The 24,760-nt window shown below is 41.8% G+C and overlaps 1 protein-coding gene across 1 annotated transcript in view; it reads left to right on the top strand.

Moving 5' to 3' along the window:
• The window catches only part of BMP6 (bone morphogenetic protein 6), an 87,363-nt gene that overhangs the window by 41,189 nt on the left and 21,414 nt on the right, over nt 1–24,760 (top strand). The window contains exon 2 of the mRNA XM_021388647.1: nt 23,382–23,574. Within this exon, the coding sequence (XP_021244322.1) occupies nt 23,382–23,574 (193 nt within the window). The remainder of the gene's footprint in view (nt 1–23,381; nt 23,575–24,760) is intronic.

Raw genomic sequence — 24,760 nt, 5'->3', positions numbered from 1 at the left:
CGACACAAGATGTCACATCTCAATATAAAATAGTAACTTACACTTAATCCCCCATAGGTTCCTTCTGCTTCTGCAAAGAGGTGGACTGAATAGGAAGAAGAGCTGCTATCTTAATTTGCAGATTGTATTTTGAAGGCTGAAGAGAAGAGAACTCTGCAGGCCAGCAAAGTCATGTCTGCCCTCCTGCATTCTGGTCCCATACTGGGGATGGCCCTCAAATTCATCACTGCTGTCCTTCACAGCTGTACTCAGGCATGACCTGTAAAAAATACCAGTGGCAAGCACTGATTTGGGCTATCTGCATAGTAATCAATACATGTGATGGATAATCTTTGCCCTGCCCTTCCCTATAATCCACTCATCCTCACCTGATGGATGCTGATTTTACTCCTGAAGAAGAGGTCTAGCTTTGTTGTATGCACTGTTAAAGACTATAATAATGTTGGTTTTGGTGGTTATTTTTTGGAAAAAAGAAAAAGAGACTGATTTTCCACTTTATTAAATGCTCAGTAGGCTTTTACATCAAAAATTTCTTACAGTTTTTTTCCAAATTGCAAGTAGTCTTTCCTCCTCCCACCCAAAAAAAGTCCCAAGGAAAAAAGAAGTCTTTCCAATGTTCAATACATCAGGGTTGTAAAAATGCAACTAACCGTCAGCACATGGGTAAAGTTTACGCTCCCCAGGACTGAATCCCCATGGCTCTACAGAGCTAAAGCATTTAGGCTTTGCTTGGATAGGGATAGATGGTATTTAAGAAGGAGGAGTACATCTTCCACACCATATTTTCAGTGCTGATGCTGATGTTGAGGTGTCCTCTGCATTGCTGCAGCTGTAGGTGGTTGTCGTGGGAACAGTCTTCCCATTTTGGCATGAGGAGCCAGGCTGGTGGGCTTATGTCACAGCCTGGGAGTGCTAATGCCAGGCTAGCGCTCATGGGAGTTTAGGGAAATTGTGTGGATTACAGAGGGCCCCCCAGTTGGTTATTCTGTGCTTTCTCATGGTGCAGAGATTGACACCACTCCCACTTTCTTTGTTGCTGGCTGGGATTGAGAGCCCTGGGAAAAACTTGTCCCTGAAAGCCCTGAAGGGAGGAGGAAAAGAGGAATTGCAAGGCATGTGGTTAGTTGAGCACTCTTTAATTTGGGAACTCCAAGGCAGGCTTCCAGGCTCTCTTCTGATAAGATGAAACTCTCTAAACCGTGTCAAAAAATGAGGCTTCCAAAAACATCTGAATTCAGATCACAGCTCAAACTCTGGGTCCCTTTTGACCTAATGTAAATCATGTAGTCTCCCCTGAGAAACATAAGGGGCCTTACCCTTTGAACCTGCAGTTCTTGGCTCATCCTTTTCATGTCTTTCCTGTTAAAACTACTGGAGGCCATTCTCGTTTGCCTTCGAGTTGGGAAGCTGACTGCTCTGTCTTCAGAACATTTCTCAGAACAGTAGGGGAAGATTCATTTATTCACCCAAAAAATTTATCTTGTTTCTGTCACAACACATTTTTTGAATCCTTCATTTTCTGTCTGTTTTGCTGGTCTGAAGTCTGAGTGAGTGACAATTCAGTCAAAGTCTGCTTAGCTAGCGTCATGTGTAGAATAAAACATTTGGAGGGTATCGATAGGGAGGTTTGGTATTGTTTTCTTGCACCCTGGGAAAACGTGATGCAGGGGAGCCGGCATCCTCCACTAAACATCCCAAGACTCTTCTCCGTACCAGGAGAGAAATGAGAGAGATCATAGCACGTGCTTCACTCTCTTCATTTGAAAGAAATAAAAATAGAATGGAAAACATGTAGCACGTAGTCACATAGTCTGTACTGTGCCACACACACCTATTTATATCACTGTGGTTTTTAGGTTGGTGGGTTTTTTTGTTTGTTTTTGTTTTTGTTTTTAACTTTGCCAGTTTGCATTAACTTGTCAGAAGTTTGATAACCAGTTTAACTTACACTGGCTTTTTCATCCTCCATCCATTCTGCAGAGGTCAACATGGATGTTATGTTGACTGCTGTAGTGGAAGCTGTCACTGAGGGCTTCTCTTTATTTTCTCTTCAAGTGATGATCATAACAACTTCATGTTTGTTAAAACATCTGTGGCATTTAATGCCTTATGGTTTTACTGCTTTGCCATCAGGAAGAGAGAAATGTATATTTTCCTTCACAACACACCAGCCTTTGTCAGTTGCTGACTGTCTTGGTCTTGTTTCGCTGAACCACTACAAGTGAGTTCATTGTAAATGTTCCTAACAATGTGTGGCTCAGGCCTTGTGTTTTTGGGAATATGAAATCATATACTGATTTACAGGCATGAGAATGGCTCTGCATCCATTCAGCACAGGTAAGATTGTTATCTGGGGCTGTGATTAGCTTGAATAGAAGACTGGATTTAACTGTTTCCCTATGATAACTTTGGGACATTCAGATGCTAATATTTTTTCACATTCCACAGGTTCCTTTCCTCTCATAGCTTCTTTCTCTTTTAAGTGGTTCAGAATAGATGGCATTTTAATTGTGCAGATGCATCAGATACTCTGGAATGAAACCAGAAGTTTCCCAGCTAGGGCCATGCAGAAGTTCTCTTGTAATGAGAATTGCTATGAATCAATTACATGATACTTCATTACGATGAAAGAAAACAAACGTGGGTTCAGCAGTCTTTGTTTCAAAAGAGAACTTGCAGAACCATTTAAGGCAAAATAAAATCCTAGAGAAGATCATCAAGGAGCTCAAATGAGAGCATAAAGTACTATACAGTGAAAAATGTCACAAAGGCTTCAATGTCTTAGACATGCATGTGAAAAATTTCAGGCTGAGCCTTCCCACACTATGGGAGGTCATCATGTAAAGCAGAGTTAGCGCTGTTTATCTCCAGTCAAAACGACACATGACTTCGTTTGGGTCTTAGTCTCATTACTGCTGAAGTGTGAAGTGTCAGGTTAAAAAGACTACATGCTTTTCACCCATAGGGATTGCTCTGTTTTAATGGGTCAGGTCAGTGCTATGGCTCAAAGCATTGCAAATGATTAATGTGTAATGCATTTAAAACGTAAGTCCTTGAGAATACAAAATTAACCCTGTGGACGCCTGTGAATGGGTCTTGTAAATGTTCACCTTGTTTCAAGGATGACTGCGTGTACCACAACGGCTGGCAGAGGAAAGCTGAAATAAAATAAGGAGAACGTCTTTTTTTTCTCACATCCTATTGTTCTTCTCAAAGTGGCCCTGGCAATCATCACTATTCCATCTTTGCACGTTGCCAGAGTGAATTATGTTATGCAAACATGTCAATCTTGGGCAAGTCTTGGAGCAAGTGACCAGTCTAGGTCAAGCAGGAAAGTACTGACCTTTTTTTTTTTTCCTTTTTTTTCCCCAACACTTTTTGTTTTCTGACTTTACTTTCAGCATCTCTCATATTGCATACCAAAGCTTTGGGAGAGGGACTGGGGGGGAGGGGGAGAGGGGCAGAGGAAAACAACTTGTCCAGAAGAGAGGAGATATTTACAGCATATTCTTGAAATTTTTGTGGAGAAAGTTAGCAAACAGAATGCTCTTGTAATGCCCACATGTTAAAAAAAAAAAAAAGTTTTATTTGTTAAAAAAACATTGATGAGACTTTCCAACATACCACACAATACTTCTGGTGGTTTGTGACTTTCTGACTATAGTGGTGGATGTCTAAGGTGAGTAACTAAGAAGAAATTGGTACATTTTTGTATCTTGCAGGAGTGTTACTTCTGTGGTGTTTTATCATGCGTTGATGTGTGAGAGTAATTGAGAAAAGACTTGGTAAGAAACAACTCACTACACTGCCTTTTTTGGAGTGGCGTGAGGACAATTTTCCTTAGTCATAATTTTAAAGGAATGCAATAGTCAGTGTAGTATAATATTGAAGAGGGGCAAATTGTTCTGTGGTAGCATTGTTCACTCAGACCTTTTTCTAACCTAGAGCAACAGGCAAATTTATTTCAGAAAGACATAGATAATGTCGGTGTTGAGTTCTGTGGCTGTATAAAACAGTGGGACGATGAGTTAAATTAGTGTATATTGATTTGTGGCTTGCTTTTTATATGGCTTAGTAAAAGGAAGCATGATTAAATGAATGTCTTAAAATTGAAGATCAATGTTGTTCTTCTGAATGCATGATCTGTCAAGGTCCTCTTGTGGCTCTTGTCATTCATATGTTGAGTGCCAAAGAAAGTATTCGATCAGCAAAGCCTAATGGAAGGATGGTTCTGAAATAGGATTATGAATCTCATAAATCTTCATTTCTGAGACCTTTTCAGTGTCTTGAAGCTGAAGCCAGCATGTCACAATCTGTTACTCTGAACTAAATGCAATAAATAGCTCTGTTGAGGTTCTAGTTTGAAATTTTTTTTTGTTTTGAGACGAACATTTGTTCTTAGGAAACTGAAAGGCTAAGAATCACGTTGATATTTCCCCCTCACCACTGGCACTAGAGTTGTCTATTTTTATTTACTTTGAGAGACGGGGAGAATTGGACAGTTGGCTGAACCACAGTAACCAGTGTCATCCGCTTCTCATTAATTCTGATGCTTCCTTAAACTTCTGAAATCTTGAGACATAGAGAAAGCCTACAGTCATTTCTTTTGAAAGCCACACAGAATCTGGCAAAAATTCCAGTGCTTTCAAACAATGGCAGGATATACACTGTCATCTTTGATGCGTACATTGGGAAGGGCTTTGCCCCCTGCCCCATTCCCACCCTCCTTCTCTTTGCAGTTTAAATTGGGCTGTCAGAAGTAGTTTCAGTGTATAACCCTTGGCAGACAGAAATAGATCAGCATCCCTATAAGTGTTAATTTGACTGGCAGTCCCCAAAAAAACGTCGGCAGTCCTAACGTTCGCGTTCCAGCTTATCTTTCTGTGCTGCGTGATGAAGCTCTTTATAGGAGATTAGCTGTCCTGAAGATCAGTTGAAAAGCAGCTCTAGAGTTGGGAAAAGAATGCGCAGCATGGATGTTATTTTTCTTTGTGGTTGGGTGCAGGCAGAAAAGGATGAAAATGTGGTTCGGAAATCAAATGCAGACAACCACTGTTCCCCTAAGAGGACTGTGCAGAAAATGTGTATGTGCAGGAGACACTGCTGACCACGCTCCACATCCCACTCACCATCCATTAGGGATTTTTCAGAACCCTAAAGAAAGCCAATGGCTAGATATTTTTATATTTTTCCTGAGAGGCGATTTATTGTGAGTATCTCCTTTAAGCTTTTGCAGCTGGTGAATTGGTTTATATCTGAAGTTGAGGTTTCATCTGGACTGGAGGCTGGAATAGTAAGAAAACGTTCAGTAGACAAAGAATGGGAAGTTTATGCCGGGCAACTGCAGGCTCTTCCTGGGGATTTAAACTATTTGTAGATATAAGGTCAGCTGAATCCAAGGCTTATGGAAGGGGCTTTGTCTTCTCTGTTTTCACTCCACCCCCAACTCTTTGAGCACAGTGGAATGAAGTTTTGAGAATATTGCACTGAATATTCTTAGTCTTATACAGCATTATTTCAAAGTATAGTTGGCTATGACGAGGCAGGTGGCTCAAAACTCTTCAACTCTAACACGTCATACATAGCAGTTTCTGTCTGGCTTAAAACTTCCATTCAGCAGTTGAGCTGTTACTCCTGGGAACTCCCAGCCCATGTCCCAAAGTGCTGTAGGGTGCATGAGGCTGACAGAGTCCAAGCATCTGCCCATCATCCTGTGCTTGTGTGAGCACTGGTGCAACCAGTCAAACTGGAAAGGGTGTCTTCCATCACAGCTCTCATTTGCGTCACTACGTAAGAGAGGCCAACATTCCCACTTGCAGAAGCTTTTCACAGCTCCACTGATTCTGTATAGTGTGTTTTTACAACTTGCTTATATAGGACTCAAAAGATCTTATTCTCCACGTCCAACTATTCAGAAATAATTCTAACAAGCAGAAGTTCATGCTTCCAAACTTCTCAGCTCCTTAATGAACCTCTCTGCTTGGTAACTTAAAGCAGGACCTTACTGCCGCTGTCCTGGTGTGGCAGATGAGTGTGTTGGTGGGGGACTGGGGAATCTGTTTTCCTCTTGCACAAAGGAGCTGCGGATGCCCCATTCCTGCAGGCATTCATGGCCGGGTTGGATGGGGCCCTGGGCAGCCTGAGGTCGTGCATGGCAATCTTACCCACAGCACAGGGTACTGGAACTAGATGATCTCTAAGATCCCTTCCAACCGAAGCCATTCTATGATTATATAATTCTAATGTCTTGAAATGCTGGGAAGAGGCACAGCACAGTCCCCACTCAGTATCTCACCACTGATCTGTGAGAGTGCAGTATACAAATAATCTGATACGTGAAATAAGGAGGAAAGGAAGATGTAATTTTATATGAATTTAATTTTGAAAGAATTGTCTTAATTTCTTATTTGAGGAGCTAAGGGAAATGAATGAGTGTATTTGCCATGGAGACTCTTCTTCCTTCCTGACAGAGACAAGTCTTGATTGCCTGGAATTAGTACAGCACTGTGTATATCAGCTGTGTGCAAAGCCATTTCCCTCTCTAGATAATAGCTGCTGGTATAGCAGAAATAAGAGTTTCATGATGTGAAGGCAAACCCAACTCACAAGAAGAGAGTTGGAAAGTTGCATGGTACATCTGCATAGAGGTATTTGTTAACCAGACCCTCATCATCAGAATGAACATAAGCATTTAATGGGCTGCCCAAGGAGGTGGGTGAGTCACTGTCCCTGGAGGTGTTCAGGACGTATTTAGATGTTGTACTAAGGGACGTGGTTTAGTGGGGAAATATTGGTGGTAGGTGGATGGTTGGACTGGATGATCTTGGAGGTCTTTTCCAACCTTGGTGATTCTGTGGTTCTATGATTCATTTACATCCCAACTCACTGTTGCTGGTTTACTACATGTCTAACAGCACGAGGGATGATACACTTGAAAAGAAACACCTATGTTGGAGGGTGCAGGAGCTGCATGCATGTCCCTTTTCTGGTTATAAAACACTTACGTCTGTAGCAAAAATTGGAAAAAAAAAAAGAGAAATTCAACCAGATTTTTTTAATTGTTAAATTTGTAATGTAGGTAAAGCTTAGCAAGTGCATGCTCGTGTGGTGAATGATCAGTGTAAAGAGTAGATTTTTTTTAAAGGTTAAATAGACTATGAGACTAAAAGGATTAGGTAGTATTTGATCACAAGCTGTGATTTTTTATTTGCTAATCTCTCTGAATGTCTACTACTATCCCTTGTGATCTGAATGCTATTTCCTGCAAGTGCAAGATGTTGTTACAGTTTCCTACAATCTATAGAAATGCACAGTGAAGTTTAAATAACTGGAAACTTTCTATTGCCCACACAGATGAAAAAGCAGATGTCAGTCTCTAGTTGATAATGGTGAACAGCCAAAAAAAGGTCAGCCAATTCTATTGGGAAATAAGGAAAATCAAGTAGAGTATTTTCCAGCATTAAATTGCCTTGGTTGTCCAGCATGACACTAGTGTTAAAAATATAGATTTGCTACAGATACCAGCAAAATGTTTAATCTTTTAGATAGAAAAGGATTGTGAGGGAAGCTGAAAAATAATTTACATTCTGGTTTCCGTGGCATTTTTTTTAATAACAAAAGCAAATACACTTCCATTTGTTTTTATGTCAGAAGAAAATAGCTGCAATTGCTAAAATATTGGAAAGTGGAAGTGGTTTTGCAAAGGACTCAACAATGCTCTGATAAACATGAACCTACCACAGGCATGTGAAGGATGTGGCTTTTATATCAGTTAAAATTACTTATCCTGCAGTGCTTTTAGTTGAGGGATGCTGTTAGGAGCAGAGGTACATACATGACTTTTGGTGTTTCGGTGCCTTGAAAGTACTGTACAGCCCAGTGCTGTTCTTCTTCTTGGGAGAGGGATCAGTGCTGCTTCTGAGGAATTGTGGGTTTCTGTATTTTTCCCCCATGTTCCCATGCTGCTCTGACCTTCCTGTGGGGATGGGACTCCCCTTGGTGGAGGTAGCAGCCCCAGGAAGCACCCAGCGCTGCAGCTGTGGTTGTACTTAGAATAGTAATGTTTCTCAGGAGCCAGCTGATTTCATTAAAAAAAAGAATTAATCATCTTCATAACTGTGGTGAAATGAGGCTGTTTATATCTTTTCATCTAGTGATTTCTGTTTTCTTGCAAGTTTCAATTTTCATGTACTGTTAAGCATAAAAGCTCTTGCTTCAGCAAGACATAAGATTTTTTCAAAATGTTCTTTTCACTAGTTCAACTCTGTGATATTCTGGTCCCAGTCTAATGTTAAACAGCATCTCCTCAAGGGTGTGTAGGTTTTGGATGAATTATGGATTCAAGGCCTTGTTGCTTTCCTTGATGCTCCAAAATAGAAAGTAAGTGGTAGTTGCAGCCAATGAGCAGTTCTGCAAACTCAGAGCACCTAAGGCACAGTCTGAGTGCTCCAACATTGGAAAATCTCATTTGTGGCATGGAAGGGATGCTTGGCTTCTTAATCTGGGCATTGCTGAGTCTAGTTTACAGTTACCTGTGAGACATTTAAGATGGTGTATCCATAAAGTTTGTAAGTAATATCTAATACAAAGAAAAATAGGAAAATGTCCATAGTGTTCCTTGTTGAAGCTTTATTTTCCAATAATGTGGAAATTAAAAAAGACCATTAACTTTGTTGGCAAAGGCAACTGAATGGAAAGGGTTCTTTAAAGGAGGTGTCTCGCCATTGTTTAATAATGGTAAGGTTGAGCTTGGAATGTGCATGTTCTTGGATAAGGCATTTAGTAAGGTAAGGAGTAATATGTACTGTGTTCTGAGTATGATGTGTCTGCATCTGAGAATTTTGATTCAGCCCATATTGGTTATTTAAGAGTGTGCAGCCTGCAAGGATGCTCAGTTTGAAGAAGAAAACTAATCTATATCAGGAAATGCAATGTTAAAATCGTGTGTACAAGAAGCAGATGTCTTCAAAGATGAGAGATGGGACAGACTCATAAATAGGATCTGTAGTGATAGCACAAGGGGAAATGGTTTCAAACAAAACAAGGGAGATTTAGACTGGGTGTAAGAAAAAAAGTTTATTATGATGGGGTAGTGAAGCACTGGAACAGGTTGCCCAGAGAGATGATAGATGGAGACATTCAAGGTCAGGCTGGATGGGGCTCTGAGCACCCTGATCTATCTGTAGGTGTCCCTGTTCATTGTAGGGGAGTTGGACTCGATGACCTTTAAGGGTCCCTTCCAACTCAAATGACTCTATGATTCTATGATTCACAAAGATATTTTGTTATCCAGTAGCGAAAATACAATTGATCGGAACTGAAACAACTTGTATTTGATTCCAGCATATATATTCATTAATTTGGGAAGTTTATTAGTGCACGTTTTGCCTGTAGTGACATAACTAAAAATAACAGGGCCCTGGCAAATCCTTCTAGTCTTCTATTTATTAGTAGACTAATTCATGAACTTTTTCTTTCTCTGTCCCATCCATTCTGAAAGCAATGACTTTTAAAATGGGTTTTAACAGAGAGGAGGGGGAAAAACCTAGTTTCATTTGAAGATGTCTTTAAAAGTTTATCAGGAAAAGTGTTGGGGTGGGCCTTCAAAGATGCCCAGAGACCAAGGAACGTGTAATTTGGCAGCCAGTAAGATGTGAATGGCATCTGCATTGTCTGAGATGGTAATCCCATTGACCATGCCCTGCATCTTTTCATAGGAGATGCAACTTGTATAGGGCCTATTGCAAACAATAGATTGAATGCATATTAATTGTTCCAGCTGCTGTTGCTGCATCAGTGCTGCTCTTCGTACCCAAAGCAGCTGTAAAGAAGCAGCAGAAAGATTGTGGCAGAGGAAAAAAGTTTTTCCTAAAATTGAACCAGAAATGTGAAACTAAAATGGATACACGGGAAGTCTTGTATCAGTTTTGCTGTTGCTGAGTATCAGCTTTTTTTTTATATATTTGTAATAAAAGCTTGTCTTTGAACAGAGATTGTTTTTCCCACTAAACATATTTCATTATGAGGTTTTTTCCCATAATTAAAAAAAAATAAACAATCCAAAGTATTAAGAGCATAATTACAAGAAAATCATTTATTATGGAAGTACATGTTAGTAAATCTATTGTTTTTACCAGTATTTTTTGCATGCCCTGCCTTACCTCAATGCCTACAGTAAGAGCTGAGAGTTCTCTTTCACCCAGACTCTTTCTGGCTCACCCTGAAGCAAGGTTGCTCAAGCTTTTGATTTTTTCCACATGGCAAAGACAGAAATGTAGTCTTTGTCTCTAGAAAATGTTTTCTAACTCTGAATGGAAAGATCTTCTAACACTTTGAATGAATGCTATCTCCAATAAGTTTAACCCTCTATCTAAAATATTTTCCAGCTCAGATTTTCATCTGATGAAAACATAACAACAAGCAATTCTTTCCATGCATTTAGCTGACGGGAAGGGAAATAATGCTGCTAGAAACTCTTTGGGATCTTGAAATACAAAGGTGTCGTTATTCAGACTTTTTTTTAAAATGGCTTTGGATGAAAAGCGTGGGTCAGAAGTAGTCTGAGAGATTGTATACGTCAACACCTTGCTGAGACATCACCAATGTGGAATTCTATATTGGGGTGACGACACTTTAAAGAATGCCCAGAAGGATTCTCTTAGGCTACTCAGAGGACTGCGTGTAAATCAGGTATTCACAGGTCTTCAGAAAACAAACAGAAAAGTCCACTGAAAAAACCTCCTTGGAGTTGGCCTGTTTCCTGTGATTTTCTAAATAGCGTCAAGTAGCCAAAATCTGTGGTCTAGACTGGTTTGTTCTGCTGTATTTTTTTTTCTTGGGGATTTACAAACCACAGAGAGTTGGAATGGATCAGAACAAATATTTGCTCATGCACCTACTGACAAGAGCTTTCAAAGTCCCCAGTCTCATTACAACACACACGTGAGCATTAGCATTCACATGGGTTAGGTAAATACAAGGAGTTTCCTCCCTACCCCGACCCCTCTGCCTCAATTTTGATTTAATGGAGACAACACTTTATATGTGTTGTGTTTTCCTTCTGGTCTCCTGCGGTGTTTTCTGCCTGGTAATTCTCTAAGAGACTGTTATTGTACCAGAGAACGCATTTTTTAGAAGCCTTTTTATCCCCCTCCCTTCATATCAAGCATCTCATTACTCATCTTGGAGCGCTTCATCACTGCTGTTTCTGGGTTGGAGGTTTCTCCAAGTATGATAGCAGCTGCAGCTAATAACATAAAGTACACAACATTGACGTTCCTGTGCTCCTATTTCAACTGGAGTTTACTAGGACATGCAAAATCGTTGCTGGTCTCTTTTCTGCATGCAGACATTACACACAGCTTTAGCCTTGCTGCTTGGACGTGAGGACTGCAGTAAAAGCGTTTGTTCATGTAGGCAAGACCCCCACTTGTTAGGGTGGTTTAATGAGCAGAGGTAAAAGCAATTTAATACATGTGCATTAGAAGTGTTTTTGCTTGTCAGATCACTCTAACGTCTGTGTGTTCATAAAGAAAGCGTGTTGAGAAGCTCGCCTAATCCAAATTTTCTAACGATTGATGGTTTTCTTATTAAAATCTAACCGAAAATTGACCAGATGTGGCAGCTGTCTCCCTTACACTGTCAGTTCCATAGCATTGCCATGTTGCAGTAACTTGAAAAAAAGAAGATATTAAAAGTCCTCTAAAATAGCTGAATTTTTTATATCCAATGTGCTTGCCACTGAGTCATAAACTAAATTCAGTGTTCGATCAATTCAGCTGTTGACAATATTAAAAACACTTCAAGCACGATTAAAGATAAAGACAAATTTTAAAACCAAAATTTGAAATCAGTTTGAGATTCTTATTCAAATATCCCTCTCTCTATATATTTATATTTGCCAGAAGTGGTCGGGGTCTTGATGGTTTTCTCCAACGATGGTATGCAGCCGGTCAAGGCAGGAGAGGAGGGCATTACTGAGAGAGAAGGAGTGGAAAAACAAAATCAGTGATGACAAGGCTGCATTGGGTGGGGCAGAAAACTCTTCAAATCATGAAACAGCCGGGACATGAATCGCACAGAGCAAAGACGCAGAAGCCAAATGTCTGAAAATTAATTTGTGGGCAAGCAGCTCTGCTGGGAATTTTAACACATTCCCTTTTGTTCTTTTTAACTGCTGTCTCCAGGACCCAGATAACTTAAAAGGAAATGCTTTCACTGAAAGCTAGAAATGCCTCTGTACTGGCTGCTTTTTAAACCTGGGAAGTTTATTAATTTCTTACTTGTTAACCTGAGGGCTTCTCGCATCAACTCATGTGTCAATTCTTTAAGACTGTGTGTACGTAGCATTGATTTTAAATGCCTGCATCGTAAGGGTTGCTTTGCCTATCTGGTGAAATTGAGATGGGGGAACAAAAAAAGAAAAAAAGTGCAAAGAGAAAGAATTTGGCAGAGTCTGTGCTTCTTCCTGTTGGATTTTTCTCAGGTGAACTACTCAGCTATGCTACTGTGCTAAAGTCAGGCCAACTCTGGAACTACGGATTATTCCACAAATCCCACTTTAATAGTTCTTTTAATGGTTGTTTTCCGCAAGTCTTACTTTTTCCAAGCATTTCCCACCCTGACCAAGATTCTCCCACCTTCTGCAAAGCATTGTATCTCATGGGCTTTTGACCACGCCAGGAGCTGCAGCCAAGAGCTGAAGCTGTGTCCCCCGCAGGTCCTCACCCGATGCAGGGCTGCAGCCTCCAATCTCTTTATCAGATGGACAGAAGCATTCCAAGTATGCTTCTGGTCACCGGGGGATATGGGGATGTGAAAAGTAATGGAAAAGGAAGGCTTAGAGAAAAGCTGCCAGACAAAGTGGGGCTTTTTATTAAGGACTTTTACTTTATTAATTTTGTTTTAGGGATATATATATATTTTAAGGATGAAATTCTTTACCCTTACACAGGTCGTTAAAGCAACATGATGTCATTTTCTTTTCTTTTTCTAAAGACACGGTTGGAGAAACAGAAAGGCTGCAGGTTAGGTAAAACTCTTAATGACTATTTTATGACCTCTGCTCCAGCTGTCCACAGTGGCCACAGATTTCTGTGTCTGACAGCTGCTTGGCTCTCACCAGTGTTGTGTTGGTTAACAGCAGGTGAGAGGAAAACAGCCACCTCAGGAATCTTTGATTGCCGATGGGTGACGAGATGTGTTCACTCTGGGGTCAGGAAGATGCTTTGTCCATTTCGATCAGTATTGGATATCCATGCTTTGTTCTGCATTTCTGCAGGTGTCTGCCCTGGGTGGGAGCTTTGGTTGGATCTGGCACGACCATTCTGGTGCTTCTGTGTGAAGGTGGCTCCACTGGGGAGTGGGCACATGAGGATGTGTGGGACACGGAGCAGGGCACAACCTGCATGGAAGTTGAGGGCTGTCTTAGTTTCAGCTGGGATGGAGTTGTTTTCTTCAGAGTGTTTGGTATGATGCTACTTTTTTAGTTCTAGCTGAAAAATGATGTTGATAACACACTGATGTTTGTAGCTGCTGCATAGCAGTGTTGTACAGAGCCAAGGCCATTCGCAGTGAAGGGCCCGAGGAGCTGGGAGGGAGCAGAATTAGGACAGCTGACTTAAACTGGCCAAAGGGATATTCAACTACTTGTGCATCACTTTTTATATACATTTATATACATATATATAGTCGTAACTATTTTGCTTTTCCTTTTCTCTGAGTGTATAGGAACTGTTGAGTCACAGCTTGAACCACTGCTTGAGCACCTGGAGGAAAGACCCAGTCAGCCCTGGAAGCAGAGGTGAAGGCAATTCACCTGTGTGACCAGAAGGCCTCTTAGGCCTTGTTTAAGAGTTGACTGCCACTGAGGAAGGATCTCTTTCCAGAGATACTTCCGTGGTGGAGCTTTTCCTTGCAAACCCAGAATCTTCTGATATGGGTGAGCAATTTTCTTCCCTTCCTTTATAGCACCTTTTCCATCGTGTTGGTCTTTCCGATCACTACACTTAGTAAATAGTTTTATCTTAACTCCCATCCCACTGGGAAGAGGGATGACTGAGAGAACGACTGTGTGGTGCTGAGCCATCTGCCAGGTTAAACCACGGTAGTCAATTTGGTGCCCAGCGGGGGATTTCTGAAAGGGATTGGAGTGACCACAGGACTGATTGTGAGGGCTGTGGCACCTGCAGGGCCCATCAAGAGTGTTAGAGTAACTACAGGGTCAGCCAAAAAAGTCAGAGAAACTGCAGGACCCATCACAGAGGTTGGAGTAGCCACAGGGCCTGTTACAGGACTTGGTGTGAGGTTTTTATTTTGCTCTGCTGTGTGGCTTTACCTTATGTTATCATAAAATTGGCAGCCGAGAAACTAATGTTTTTTGTGTGTTTAGCATTGCAGTCATCTTTGGGTTTTGGAAGGTGTGTTGTCGATATTATCATAGAATCATAGAACTAGCTAGATTGGAAAAGATCTACAAGATCATCCAGTCCAACCATCCACAAAGTACTAGTAATTACACTCTTTGTTTTGTTGTCTTGGAGAGCTCAGTTAGGGAGGAGATAGGGGAAGACACTTCCCAGCAGTTCCTCAGGCTCCCTTTCACTTTTTCCCTAGAGCTCAAGAGCTAGTTACAATAGCTGTTGAGAATTTTGAATATTCATGGGATATTCAAACTGGCATGCTCCTATTGCTGTGTGTTGTGAATGTGTTTCAGGTTGTTTAATCTTAAACAATTAAGAGTATCACCCAAGATGGGACAGTTCTGAGTGGCAGGGAGTTTAAGATGATAGGGGCAGGTGCCGAGAGTGGGAGGCACCCCCAGTGGTTTGGAATTTCACCTCTGAACAACTGTAGAATCCTGAAAAACTAGTAGAGTATTTTGGAAAGGTCTGCTGTCGCCTTGGCAATTCTAAAGAGGCACAAACCACTGCAGCTTGCTGGGCCCTGGCCTATGCTTATTGAGCTCTTCTCAACATTATGCAGTATCCTCAGGGGTAAGAGAATGCTTCTGGATCTGATGACAATGCAACGGTCCCTCCGACTCTTGGAAGGAGCCCTGTGGTCCCTTCAGTGAGCCCCACAGTCATCCCTCCCTCTTCTTCCCCCCCTTCCAAAACAAACAAACAAACAAAACAACAACAACAAAACAATTTGCAGAAGTGAAAGCCATCCAGCTGTCATTTACTCTGAACATGCAGTGGGCAGAAGGACTGAAAGATGCTCAGATGAGATACCTCCTGTCACTGCCCACAGATAGCTGGCCAGGTCATAGTTGACTGTTGTGGTTTAACCTGGCTGGTGGCTCAGCACCACACAGTTGTTTACTCACTCTTCCTCCTTCCCAGTGAGATGGGAGAGAGAAGTTTTTAAAAAAAAAAAAAAAAAAAAGTAGAATTCTTCAAACACATCGCACATTCTCATTCTTCAGAGCTGTATCATGTTGCCTTGATTATCCCAATGACTGTTCTGTGATTGTGTGGAACACTGAGAACTTGTGACATCTTTTGATGATGGCCTTATTCTTTCTTATCCCTGCCATAATTTCTGCCCTCTTTGGGTGCAGTATTTCCTGCCTTCCTCAGATCTTTTTTCTCTTTCTGATAGTGATTCTATTGTCCTTCAGTTCTTTTTCTTCCTGCCGTTTTTCACCCAGCACCCTGCCAATTCCCAAAGCTCCTTCTCTTCCATAGTGCATGGAGAAGCTTGCTTTGGCCAGACACTGCTTCATGCAGTCATTTGGAACTGCAGCCCTGTGTAAAATACTAAGCACTGAATTACAGTGCTCAGTGACACAGCTTAGTGTCCCTAGGATTCACAAGTCTCATCAGTGATGCTACTGTCACAGCTTGGTTGTGAAGCCTTCGGGGCAGCACTGATAGTTCTGAAGCACAGCTAATTATTTTCTGCGTATCAGTGTTCGAAGGACTTTACTTGAATGCTGAGTTAAACACTTTCAGTGACTTATAAACCCTTAAATGCTTTGGGCAGTATTTTTACAGGGAGTGAGTGACTGCATTGTGTTGAGGAGGTACCTTTTTCAGCTGGGGCTATTAAAGGAAAGCTGCCTGTGATGCAAAGAGATGAGTACTCAACAAAACAAAAGCAAACAAAGTAGCTTGCAAACACTTTTACTCTGCCTGCTTTCCTACTTGCTGCTGGTTGATTTTCAGTCTTGCTATTCAACATTAAAGCTATCTGGCGGGGGAAAAAAAAAGGAGGGGAAGGGAAATGTAATGCAGCTATAAATGTTTTCTACTTTGCACAGCTTCAGATTTGAAATTTAGTTCAAGTGTTCAAGTGAATCGGTTGGGACTGCTGTAAATTCCTACAGAAGGGCAGGTAATTTAGTGAGAGGATGCAAGATAAGCCAGGTAGCTGCTACACCATTTAAAAATCCCTGAAAATATTTCAGGATTCAGCTGCTGTGCCCTGGGCAGCTGTGTGACTACAGGGAGCTGCCACGTGAGCTGCAATTCCAGCGGTAAATGCAGCGTGACTCGCATCAGTCCGGGAGGATAGGACATGCAGCCAAGGGTACAAACAAAAATATGAGGGTGAGAAGAGGAACAGGACAGGGATCTCCTTATCCTTCCATGTAGTGGCAGAGCGCTGCCAGTTGCTTGTGGCTGCTACCAGGCTGGTGGCACCAACTGCTCCCACAAATGCTGCCTCTGCCTGCACGAAGCCTGGCTGTGATGTGTGTGTGGGGACTGGAAAGCATAATGTTATTCTAATCATAAATTATTTGGAAACTTGATACAGAAGTAGCTGCAGATCACTTATTCAAGAGGGGTGGGTTTTTTTTGCAGTCAGGGTCTTTATCAGCTTCTCAGTGGGAACTGCATTAATATTGCCACAAAAATACAAACAGTAGTACCCTTGATAAAAACAATTTGGCATTGCTAAGCAGAAAGATGTTTTGTTTTCCTAGGATACAACGCTGTTTCCAGTGCAGGGACCAGCCATATGTGCCAGCATATGGAAAGAAAATACCAGTTTTGTTAACGTCTGTGTTCAGAAGCTGTTGGGAGGGGTTGTAGGAGACTGCTGCCTCTGCTGCTACAAGGAGGGGGAAACCATAAGAAAGCCCAAAAGTTAATGCCATGGGTGAGATGCCCGTGGTCTGCATTGAGCCTCCTGGACTTAGCCCCCCAAAACACCCCAAAGATGTCTCCTCACCTTTGCATGTGCTGGTGCAAGCTGGTACCCAGTACTGCCTGCTGGCCAGGGCAGTGGGAACGACTTGCTGGCCATACAGCAGGCGTCATGGTGGATAGATAGCGTGGAAATGTCCTTTAATACTTTCTGGTGTCCCATGGGTATTTTATGTTTGGCTAGTGCATTATTTTGATTTTTAAATGGCTTTTTGATTCAGGAATCCTGAAAGGAAGCTGTTGTGCAACTGTTTTAATCTGATTTTACAAGTTGGTTCCAGCTTGATTCCCAGCACAGAGACAAAGAGGAGCTCAGTTGTATTTTTCAGCCAAAAGTAGAAGGCCCTCCTCTTTTGAAGCTTTAGAATGCTATGTTTAGAGAGTGATTTGCTATTGTTTAAATTTAATCTCCATAATTACATTGGAGTTGGATTAATGATGGGTTATTTTTCTGAATAATTCTCTGGCACACACAGCTGTGGAGTATAAAGCCAGGTTTTCATCGGATGTAAGCTGGCATTGCTCCACAGAAGTTAGTGGAGTAATTCCACTTTATATTGTGGTGGCCCAGATGTGATATAGCTGTTTCTAAGAAAGTGCCCTTTTGGAGTTTGTTGGCCTTGAACCTTTTATTATTACTTTTAAGCTGTCTAGGCATTAACTTCCAATTGCATTACATTTAACTTAACAGAGCTAGACCACCTCGGCTGGACCCAGAGGGATAAACAGCAGGTGCAATATGAAATTCCACCTTGAGTATCTTTGCTTCTTTCTGCTGAAAAGCTGTTTTTATCATGAAGTGTATAAGCAGTTGTAAATGGGAAAGTTTCACTATTTATGTCCACTGAGCTTCAACCTGCTTCAGAACGGAGCTTGGTCTGTTCACGGTGTCTGGGACGCTGTACTGCAGGTCCAGGGGAGCCAGATGTCGATCTGACAGTGGTGTACATTGTAGTTTAGTGTGTAAGACACAGCAGCGATCCTTTACCTCACTATTTCCAGGAGCTGTCTGTTCCTGTTGCAGCTCTGCTGTTGCACCTGCAGTGCGCTCAGTATGACTCAACTCCTGTTCCCTATTAACAAGCAGAAAGTACCTGTGAAGCCTTTTGCATTTCTCATCTTCCCATTGTAAGAAGCTGAATGGGTACGCTGTACTCTTTGGGCTGTACTGGTCATACTCTTTGTTCTGTTTTACACAGTGTTGAGGAAATATTTCATATCTTAGTAATAAAAGTCAGTTTTAATCTGTAAGAGCAGCACTGCTTTGGCAGTTGGACTGTGGAAGCTGTGGTAATGCTTCAAGTGTTTGTTGCCTACCCAACTGCTTCATCGCTCCAGATAATAAATATTGTTTACTTAATGTAGAAAATGGTGAAGTAAAATGGAGAAATTTTCTCTGATCTTTTTATGTTGCTCTCGTGGCAAATTTGTTAGTGACTCCAGTTTTCAGGGACTTTCTTACTTCCCTAGGAAAGGGGTCATGGAGGCTGAGAAGAAAGGGCAAGTAATGTTTTATATTTGCACTCAAATTTAATTCAGAAATATTTGTGCAAAATTCATTCTGTGTGAGCAAGTGATGAAAGCTGGTTACTTTTGCTGCATTATGGTTCCAGTGGACAAAGCCAAGCCGTTGCTGAAGCACTTTGAGTGCCAAAGATTGTTCAGAAATTTCATGGACGCAGAATGCTCCATCTCAAGTAGCTGTGTCTTGTTCAGTTGTGACCCCTCTTCTTCTCTTCCCCCCATCCAAGGAGCCAAGTTGCCACAGAAATTACAATTGTTTAACAGACGGTATATTACAAAGATGTTTGGTTTTGGAGCTGTATGTTGTAATATTTTTGGTTTTAGCTCCTAGAACATGAACTAAAGACTTTCTTAGGCCACCACTGAGATTGTCGCATGAACACCTGAATTAATAATTAATTCCTCAACATCTAAGAACTTAAGAAAAATACCAAGTATTGTGATTCTTAGTGCTGCTGTTCTGAAAGAATATTGTATTTACTCAGGAGTGATGGTTGTTCTTTGTTTCTGCATTCTATTTACTTTGGAAAAGCTGAAAATTCCTACATGTGAGAAGAGTTTATCTCAGTGACTATCATCACAATTAGATTTCATTTGGTCCAAGGTGTATGCAATGCACTCTAATGGAAGTAGGATGGCATAATGACCAAAATAGACACATTGTGTTAATTTCTTTTTTTAATTATTATTGTTATTCTTGTGCACTGCTTTTAAAGTAACAAGTACTCTAAGCAGTGTGTTATTTTTAAACCAAGGACATTTTGTTCTGAAATTGACTACTGCAAAACTAATTTAGAATTAGAATACACAAAATTCAAAACCACAGTAACACTAATTTGACATTCTTGCCTTTTTAACTGCTCAACAATAGTGTTGTGTTTGTATAGTATTTAAAAATATTTGTAAAGGGGGATGTAAAGAGCTCCTGGCAGGCTTCTCTGTTAACACTTTGCTTGCACTCATCCATTCTGCTTAGAATGAGTTGTAATGAAGACTCCTGGAGTCCATAGCTCAGACCCAACTCTGCTTGCAGTGTGTGTGCCTGCATCTGCAGCCCTTAAGGATCTTCTACAAGAGAGTAAGAATGCTCAGAATAATTGTGTGAACATGAGGATGAATTTTACCCAGTTAAAGTTTATGTCATGACCTGTTTTTGTCCCTGTTTTTGCCTGGCTTGTTTCTAAAGTGCTGGCTGACGCTGAGGAGAGGTTATGGAAGGCTGCTTGCATTCAACCTGCAGGGCTTTGTGAAGCCGAGACTTATATGCATCCATCTTCAGACAGAAATCAGCTTTGGATTTACCACGTCCCTGGTCAGGCCAACCTGAACAAATTTGCGTGGAAAAGAATTGGAAAGAAGCTTGAGAAATGATTCCTCCTTTTTGCTGTTGTCTTGTGCTTTGGCATGCGCTATCTGCATTTTGAATAATAGGTCATCTGATGTGATGTAATGTGATAGCAATACAAACCGGGTAATCCTGGGAACCAGCAGCTTGGGTCTTGCCTTTCCAAAATTTACTGTTCTAAAACTTGACTTCTTTGTTAAAAATGAACTGTTTCCAGGGGATAAAAAGCCCCCAGAGAAGAACTGTTGGCATTTTATATTTTTAAGCTGTCTTGTTGAATGAAAACAGTTGATTATTAACTTGATGGGGTGACAATGAGTATATAGAACTTAAATATCTCACCACTCCCATAAAGGAAAAAAAAAACACTCTCCATTGTATCATGGGAAGATACATAGCCAAAAAAACTTTCCAACTCATTAAACTTTTATACTTGCTTCATACAAGCTTAATGTAGGTTTTATTTTTCCATCCTGTGATGATGCAGGGACGCTTCTGAACATAGCTAAGAAGGACACCATCCACTTAGAGCCTTTCTGAATGTGTTTTTACTGTAACAGAAGAAGCTAAACTACTTAATCTGAAGGCTTAAAAAAAAGCTTACTTGTTTGTGTGTTTCAGGTTGTTTACTCTGCCAGCCCTGTTAACAAAATCAGTCTGAATGCTTCCTCCGTAATCAGTGTGGTCAGCTTCTTTGATTGTCAGAGGTGCTCGCACAAGGACAGGGGGAAAGGAAGAAAGCTTTAAAAAACAGGAAAATACTGTTGTAAACATATCACACAAGTTATTATCTGGGAAAGGGTACTCAGAGTCAAACACCATACCTGCAGCTACTCTTGATGCTCTGTGGTGGGTGTTTGAGTGTTTTTTTCTTCCCTTTTGTGGCTTGTGCTTGACTTTTTAGTAGAGGGGTAGGTCTATATCCCATTTAAACTGCAAGCTTTATAGCCTGCTGCCAGCACTGATGGTGCTCTTCCCCTTGTCCTTGTAGGTCTTTCTTTACCATGTGTGGTGAGGTTGGTGCCCACTGTCCTTAGCCATGAGTCTGGGGAAAAGCAGCCTTTCTGTGATGCATCGTTCCTTTGTCCTTCTGGCCATGTGAGAGGGTACGAGGGCTTCAGTAGGTTGTTACACCCGCAAGCAAGGACGCTGCAAGTTCTAAATCGAGACTTGTTGCTTCATCCCTCCGTCTCTCCAAAACAGCTGGTGTAGACGTTCCCTCACCATTAATTACATCCTCTCATGTCGTAGCTGCAAGCAAGAGGCCAGGCTGGGCATGTCGTTCTGCTGTGGGCAGCCAAACATGGCATCTGAGTGGTTGGACTCTGGCAAGTTACTGAAAATGAGCAGATGCTCTGCACTGGGGTGTGGGGTCAACAGGCAGCACACCTTCCCCACAGAGCCCGCTTGATTGACACCAACCAGTCCAGCATTTCTAGGGTCACTACTGGCTTAAAAGCAAGGGCAGATGCTCCAGGTGGCTGGTGAAGTAATTCCTTGGTGGTGTTGCATCGTTTGACTTGGTGCAAATAGTGACTGAGATGCTGAGTGTTACCACCTCCTTTCTGGAAGCCACAGGGTCCAGTCACCCTCATCTTTCAGTCGTTTGATGTCCAGGCTGCCCAGATAACACTGTGAGAGTACCAAATTTGGCAGCAGCATCTGACTTGGCCAGTGATTTGTTTCACCCCGTGGCAGCTGCTAAGACAGCACCTTGAGGCACAGTGTCCCACAAAGTGCTTGGCAGCAGCCATGCGGAGGTGAAAGGATTTCCAGGCGAGCTTCAAAAAGAAGGATGTGACTAAGTGTCTCAGAGGGAGCCAGGACGCTTGTCCAGCCAGATGAGGCAGCTCGCACGAAAGGGCTGCCAGAGGAAAGGGAGAGGACACTGACGAAACTGAGACTGGGGGATGAAGAGGAACAGGCAGTTGGGAAAGGTAGAGAGGAAAATCTCTGTGGGCTATTTCTAGCAGCCAGTAGATACATCTGCTCTCCAAGAAGGTCACCCATGAATAAAGCAATGAACGTCAAGCGCGTAGGCCATCATTCCTGGCCCCACCACAAGCGGGACGCGTCGATCTCCTTGTGACTCAGTATCCTGTCTGTAAAATGGGGACTGCGGCTTACCTCATAGGGTGTTGTGAGGGTAGTCTCGGGAACACTCTTGCACTTTGACGCATCAAAGAGGAGAAGGGAAAAGAAAGCAACAAAAAGTGAGCACAACGCTGAAGTGAAAAGGAGTCTGTGCTTCCACCACCGCCTTCCCTGAATTTAATCATGTTCCTGATGATAGTGTAACGGTGACTTATTCATCACTGATGTAGAATGCCTCAGTTACATGGGTGGGAATGGTTTTTTGGGTTTAGTTTTTCCTTGCCCTGGGGACTCAAAGATGGAGTTATGCGTGTTTATATAGTGTGTTAATGTTTAAAGCAATTTCTCATAGAAAATTAGAAGAAATATTGAACAATTAATTGAATTCAGAGTATAACTAGATGCAGTCAAATGATACAAGCTTGGGATGAGAAGGAGAGTTTGCAAAGGGCACCCAAAACAGAAAACGCAAATCCTCAGGCCAGGAGAAGGAGGGCATCTGGTTTGCACCTGAAACTCTATACATGATGGCTTACCTGAAGAAGCCTGAGGCCAGGAAGGAGGACTGCAGAAGGCAGAAGAGGTGCTCTCTCCTTACTTCTCTCAGTCTCAAATAAGCTCCTGCAAAAGGAAGGGGAACCTAAGTGTTTGGTTAGCTTCAGCCCTTGAGAGGAATGCTGTGTTAATCTTACTACAATCACAAGGAGGTCTGATGGCTAAACCACAAACCTGGGAGCGAGAAAACAGCAGCTTTTAGGACCATTAGGAAACAGGTTGACTTCCCGCTAACACTTAATTCTGTCTTTGCCTTTATATGCTGGAGCAAAATGGAGGTAATGGTCTCCTCTGCTGGAAGAGGAGTGTGAGGCTTATGGAAATGTCATAAAGAGCACGGAGATCCATGGGTGGAAAAGGCCAAGGGAGGTCACAGCTTCAGAGTTCTTGTGGATTTAATCAGGAGAAAAATGTGTGGTCATATTTCACTTGTCAAAGCTGGTTTTTCTTTATAAAAAAAAAAAAAAAGAGAAAAAGAAATCTCAAAGGAACAGACTAGAGAAGATGAACGTTTGTCTTTTCCAAGTACTGTATTTGAAAGGCTTTAGCTGAATAAGCCTTCCTGGCACATACCAAGGCTGTGTTTGGAGAATAAATATGACTCCTGTTTTCTTGAAGGAACAGGTGGCAGCTTGTGGAGTCCTTTTTTTTTTTTTTTTTTTTTAAGTTTTATTCATGGTTTGTTTTTGTCTTTCCTTTCCCATCTGCAGTTGAGTATGACAAGGAGTTCACCCCTCACCAGCAGCACCACAAGGAGTTCAAGTTCAATTTGTCTCAGATTCCCGAGGGTGAGGCTGTCACAGCTGCCGAGTTTCGGATCTACAAGGACTGCGTTGTGGAGAGCTTTAAAAACCAAACTTTCCTTATCAGCATCTACCAAGTGCTGCAGGAACATCCAAACAGGTAGGCCATCACCCCCTGTCCTGGGGAGGGATGATGCTGAAAGGAATGCTCAGTGGCATTAAGTTTTGTGCACATGAACAAGGTGTGTTGCTGCACAGTCCTTCCCTTGTGGGAAATGGGCCTCAGCTGAGAAAGTCCATGGTGTGACTTTTTGATGGCTTTACAAAGAGCAAGAATCTGATGTGAGGCAGCAGAATTTAAACCAAAGACACTATATGCTGGTATTGCTCATGCATACTGAAATACACATATCCCATTTCAGCTTGATACTACCTGCATAAAAATCATAGCCATTTTTCAAATTACAAGTGATTAGTGCAATCTTGACCTGCTTTCCACTGGACCAACGCTAAAATAAATAAAGCAGAAGAAAGTTCAACATGCTGACCACAGGTACAAAACCACTCATGGGCTTTCAGTGGTAATGAGGTAGGCAAAAGTGAGAGGTAGAAACGATGACACAAATCCAAAGAAGGGTAAACTGGTTGATTAATTTAAAAAGGAGAACGTTTCTAATGAAGGAACCATGCAAGGTAAAGAAAGATGGAAATATGTGGTCAATTAAATGTCAGAGAGTGCTATGGTACAAAGATATTTCATTACTGCTGGTGAAACATGTCAGGACTATAACTGTTACTCTGCTGCAGAGTCTAAAAAAAGAAAAGAAAGAAATCGGGGACAGCAGTGTTTAAAAAAAAAAAATCATCTCTTTTCTGTGAAGGTTTTCTAGATGTTTCCCTTTCTCGTCCCTCCTTTTCCTGCCTTGCCAGTGGCACCATTCAGGGGATTTGTTTTTGAAAAGCTGTTGTGAGGGCAACATCAAGCAGCTAACTGTTATTCTGTGGGGACTGTGGCCTCTGGGGAAATGCAGAGGAATATTGCATATATGTTAGTGAAGAACGTGTTCCGAGGAGCATTGTTCCCTTTGTGAGTTGGCCGGAGTGTCTCCTGGGGTAACGTTACCTCAGTGCCAATTGAAGAACAGAAGAAAATCAGATGGTCGTGCACATTCCATAGGTGTTATCTGCATTGTTCATCTATGGGAAACAAATAATAATTGTGAGTGTTGGTCTGTTCTAGATTTCACGTATATAGACCCCATCCGTGTATCGGGAGGAAAATCTCTGCCAAGTGTCGGTTGAAATGGTAGATAAGCTGTTCTGTAATGGTCAGCAAAGCATGGCAC

Source organism: Numida meleagris, chromosome 2 (assembly GCF_002078875.1).
Source record: "Numida meleagris isolate 19003 breed g44 Domestic line chromosome 2, NumMel1.0, whole genome shotgun sequence".
NCBI classification, from domain to species: Eukaryota; Metazoa; Chordata; class Aves; order Galliformes; family Numididae; genus Numida; species Numida meleagris.
Note: the sequence above shows the minus strand (reverse complement) of the source record. Positions and strands in the feature narration are given on the sequence as shown.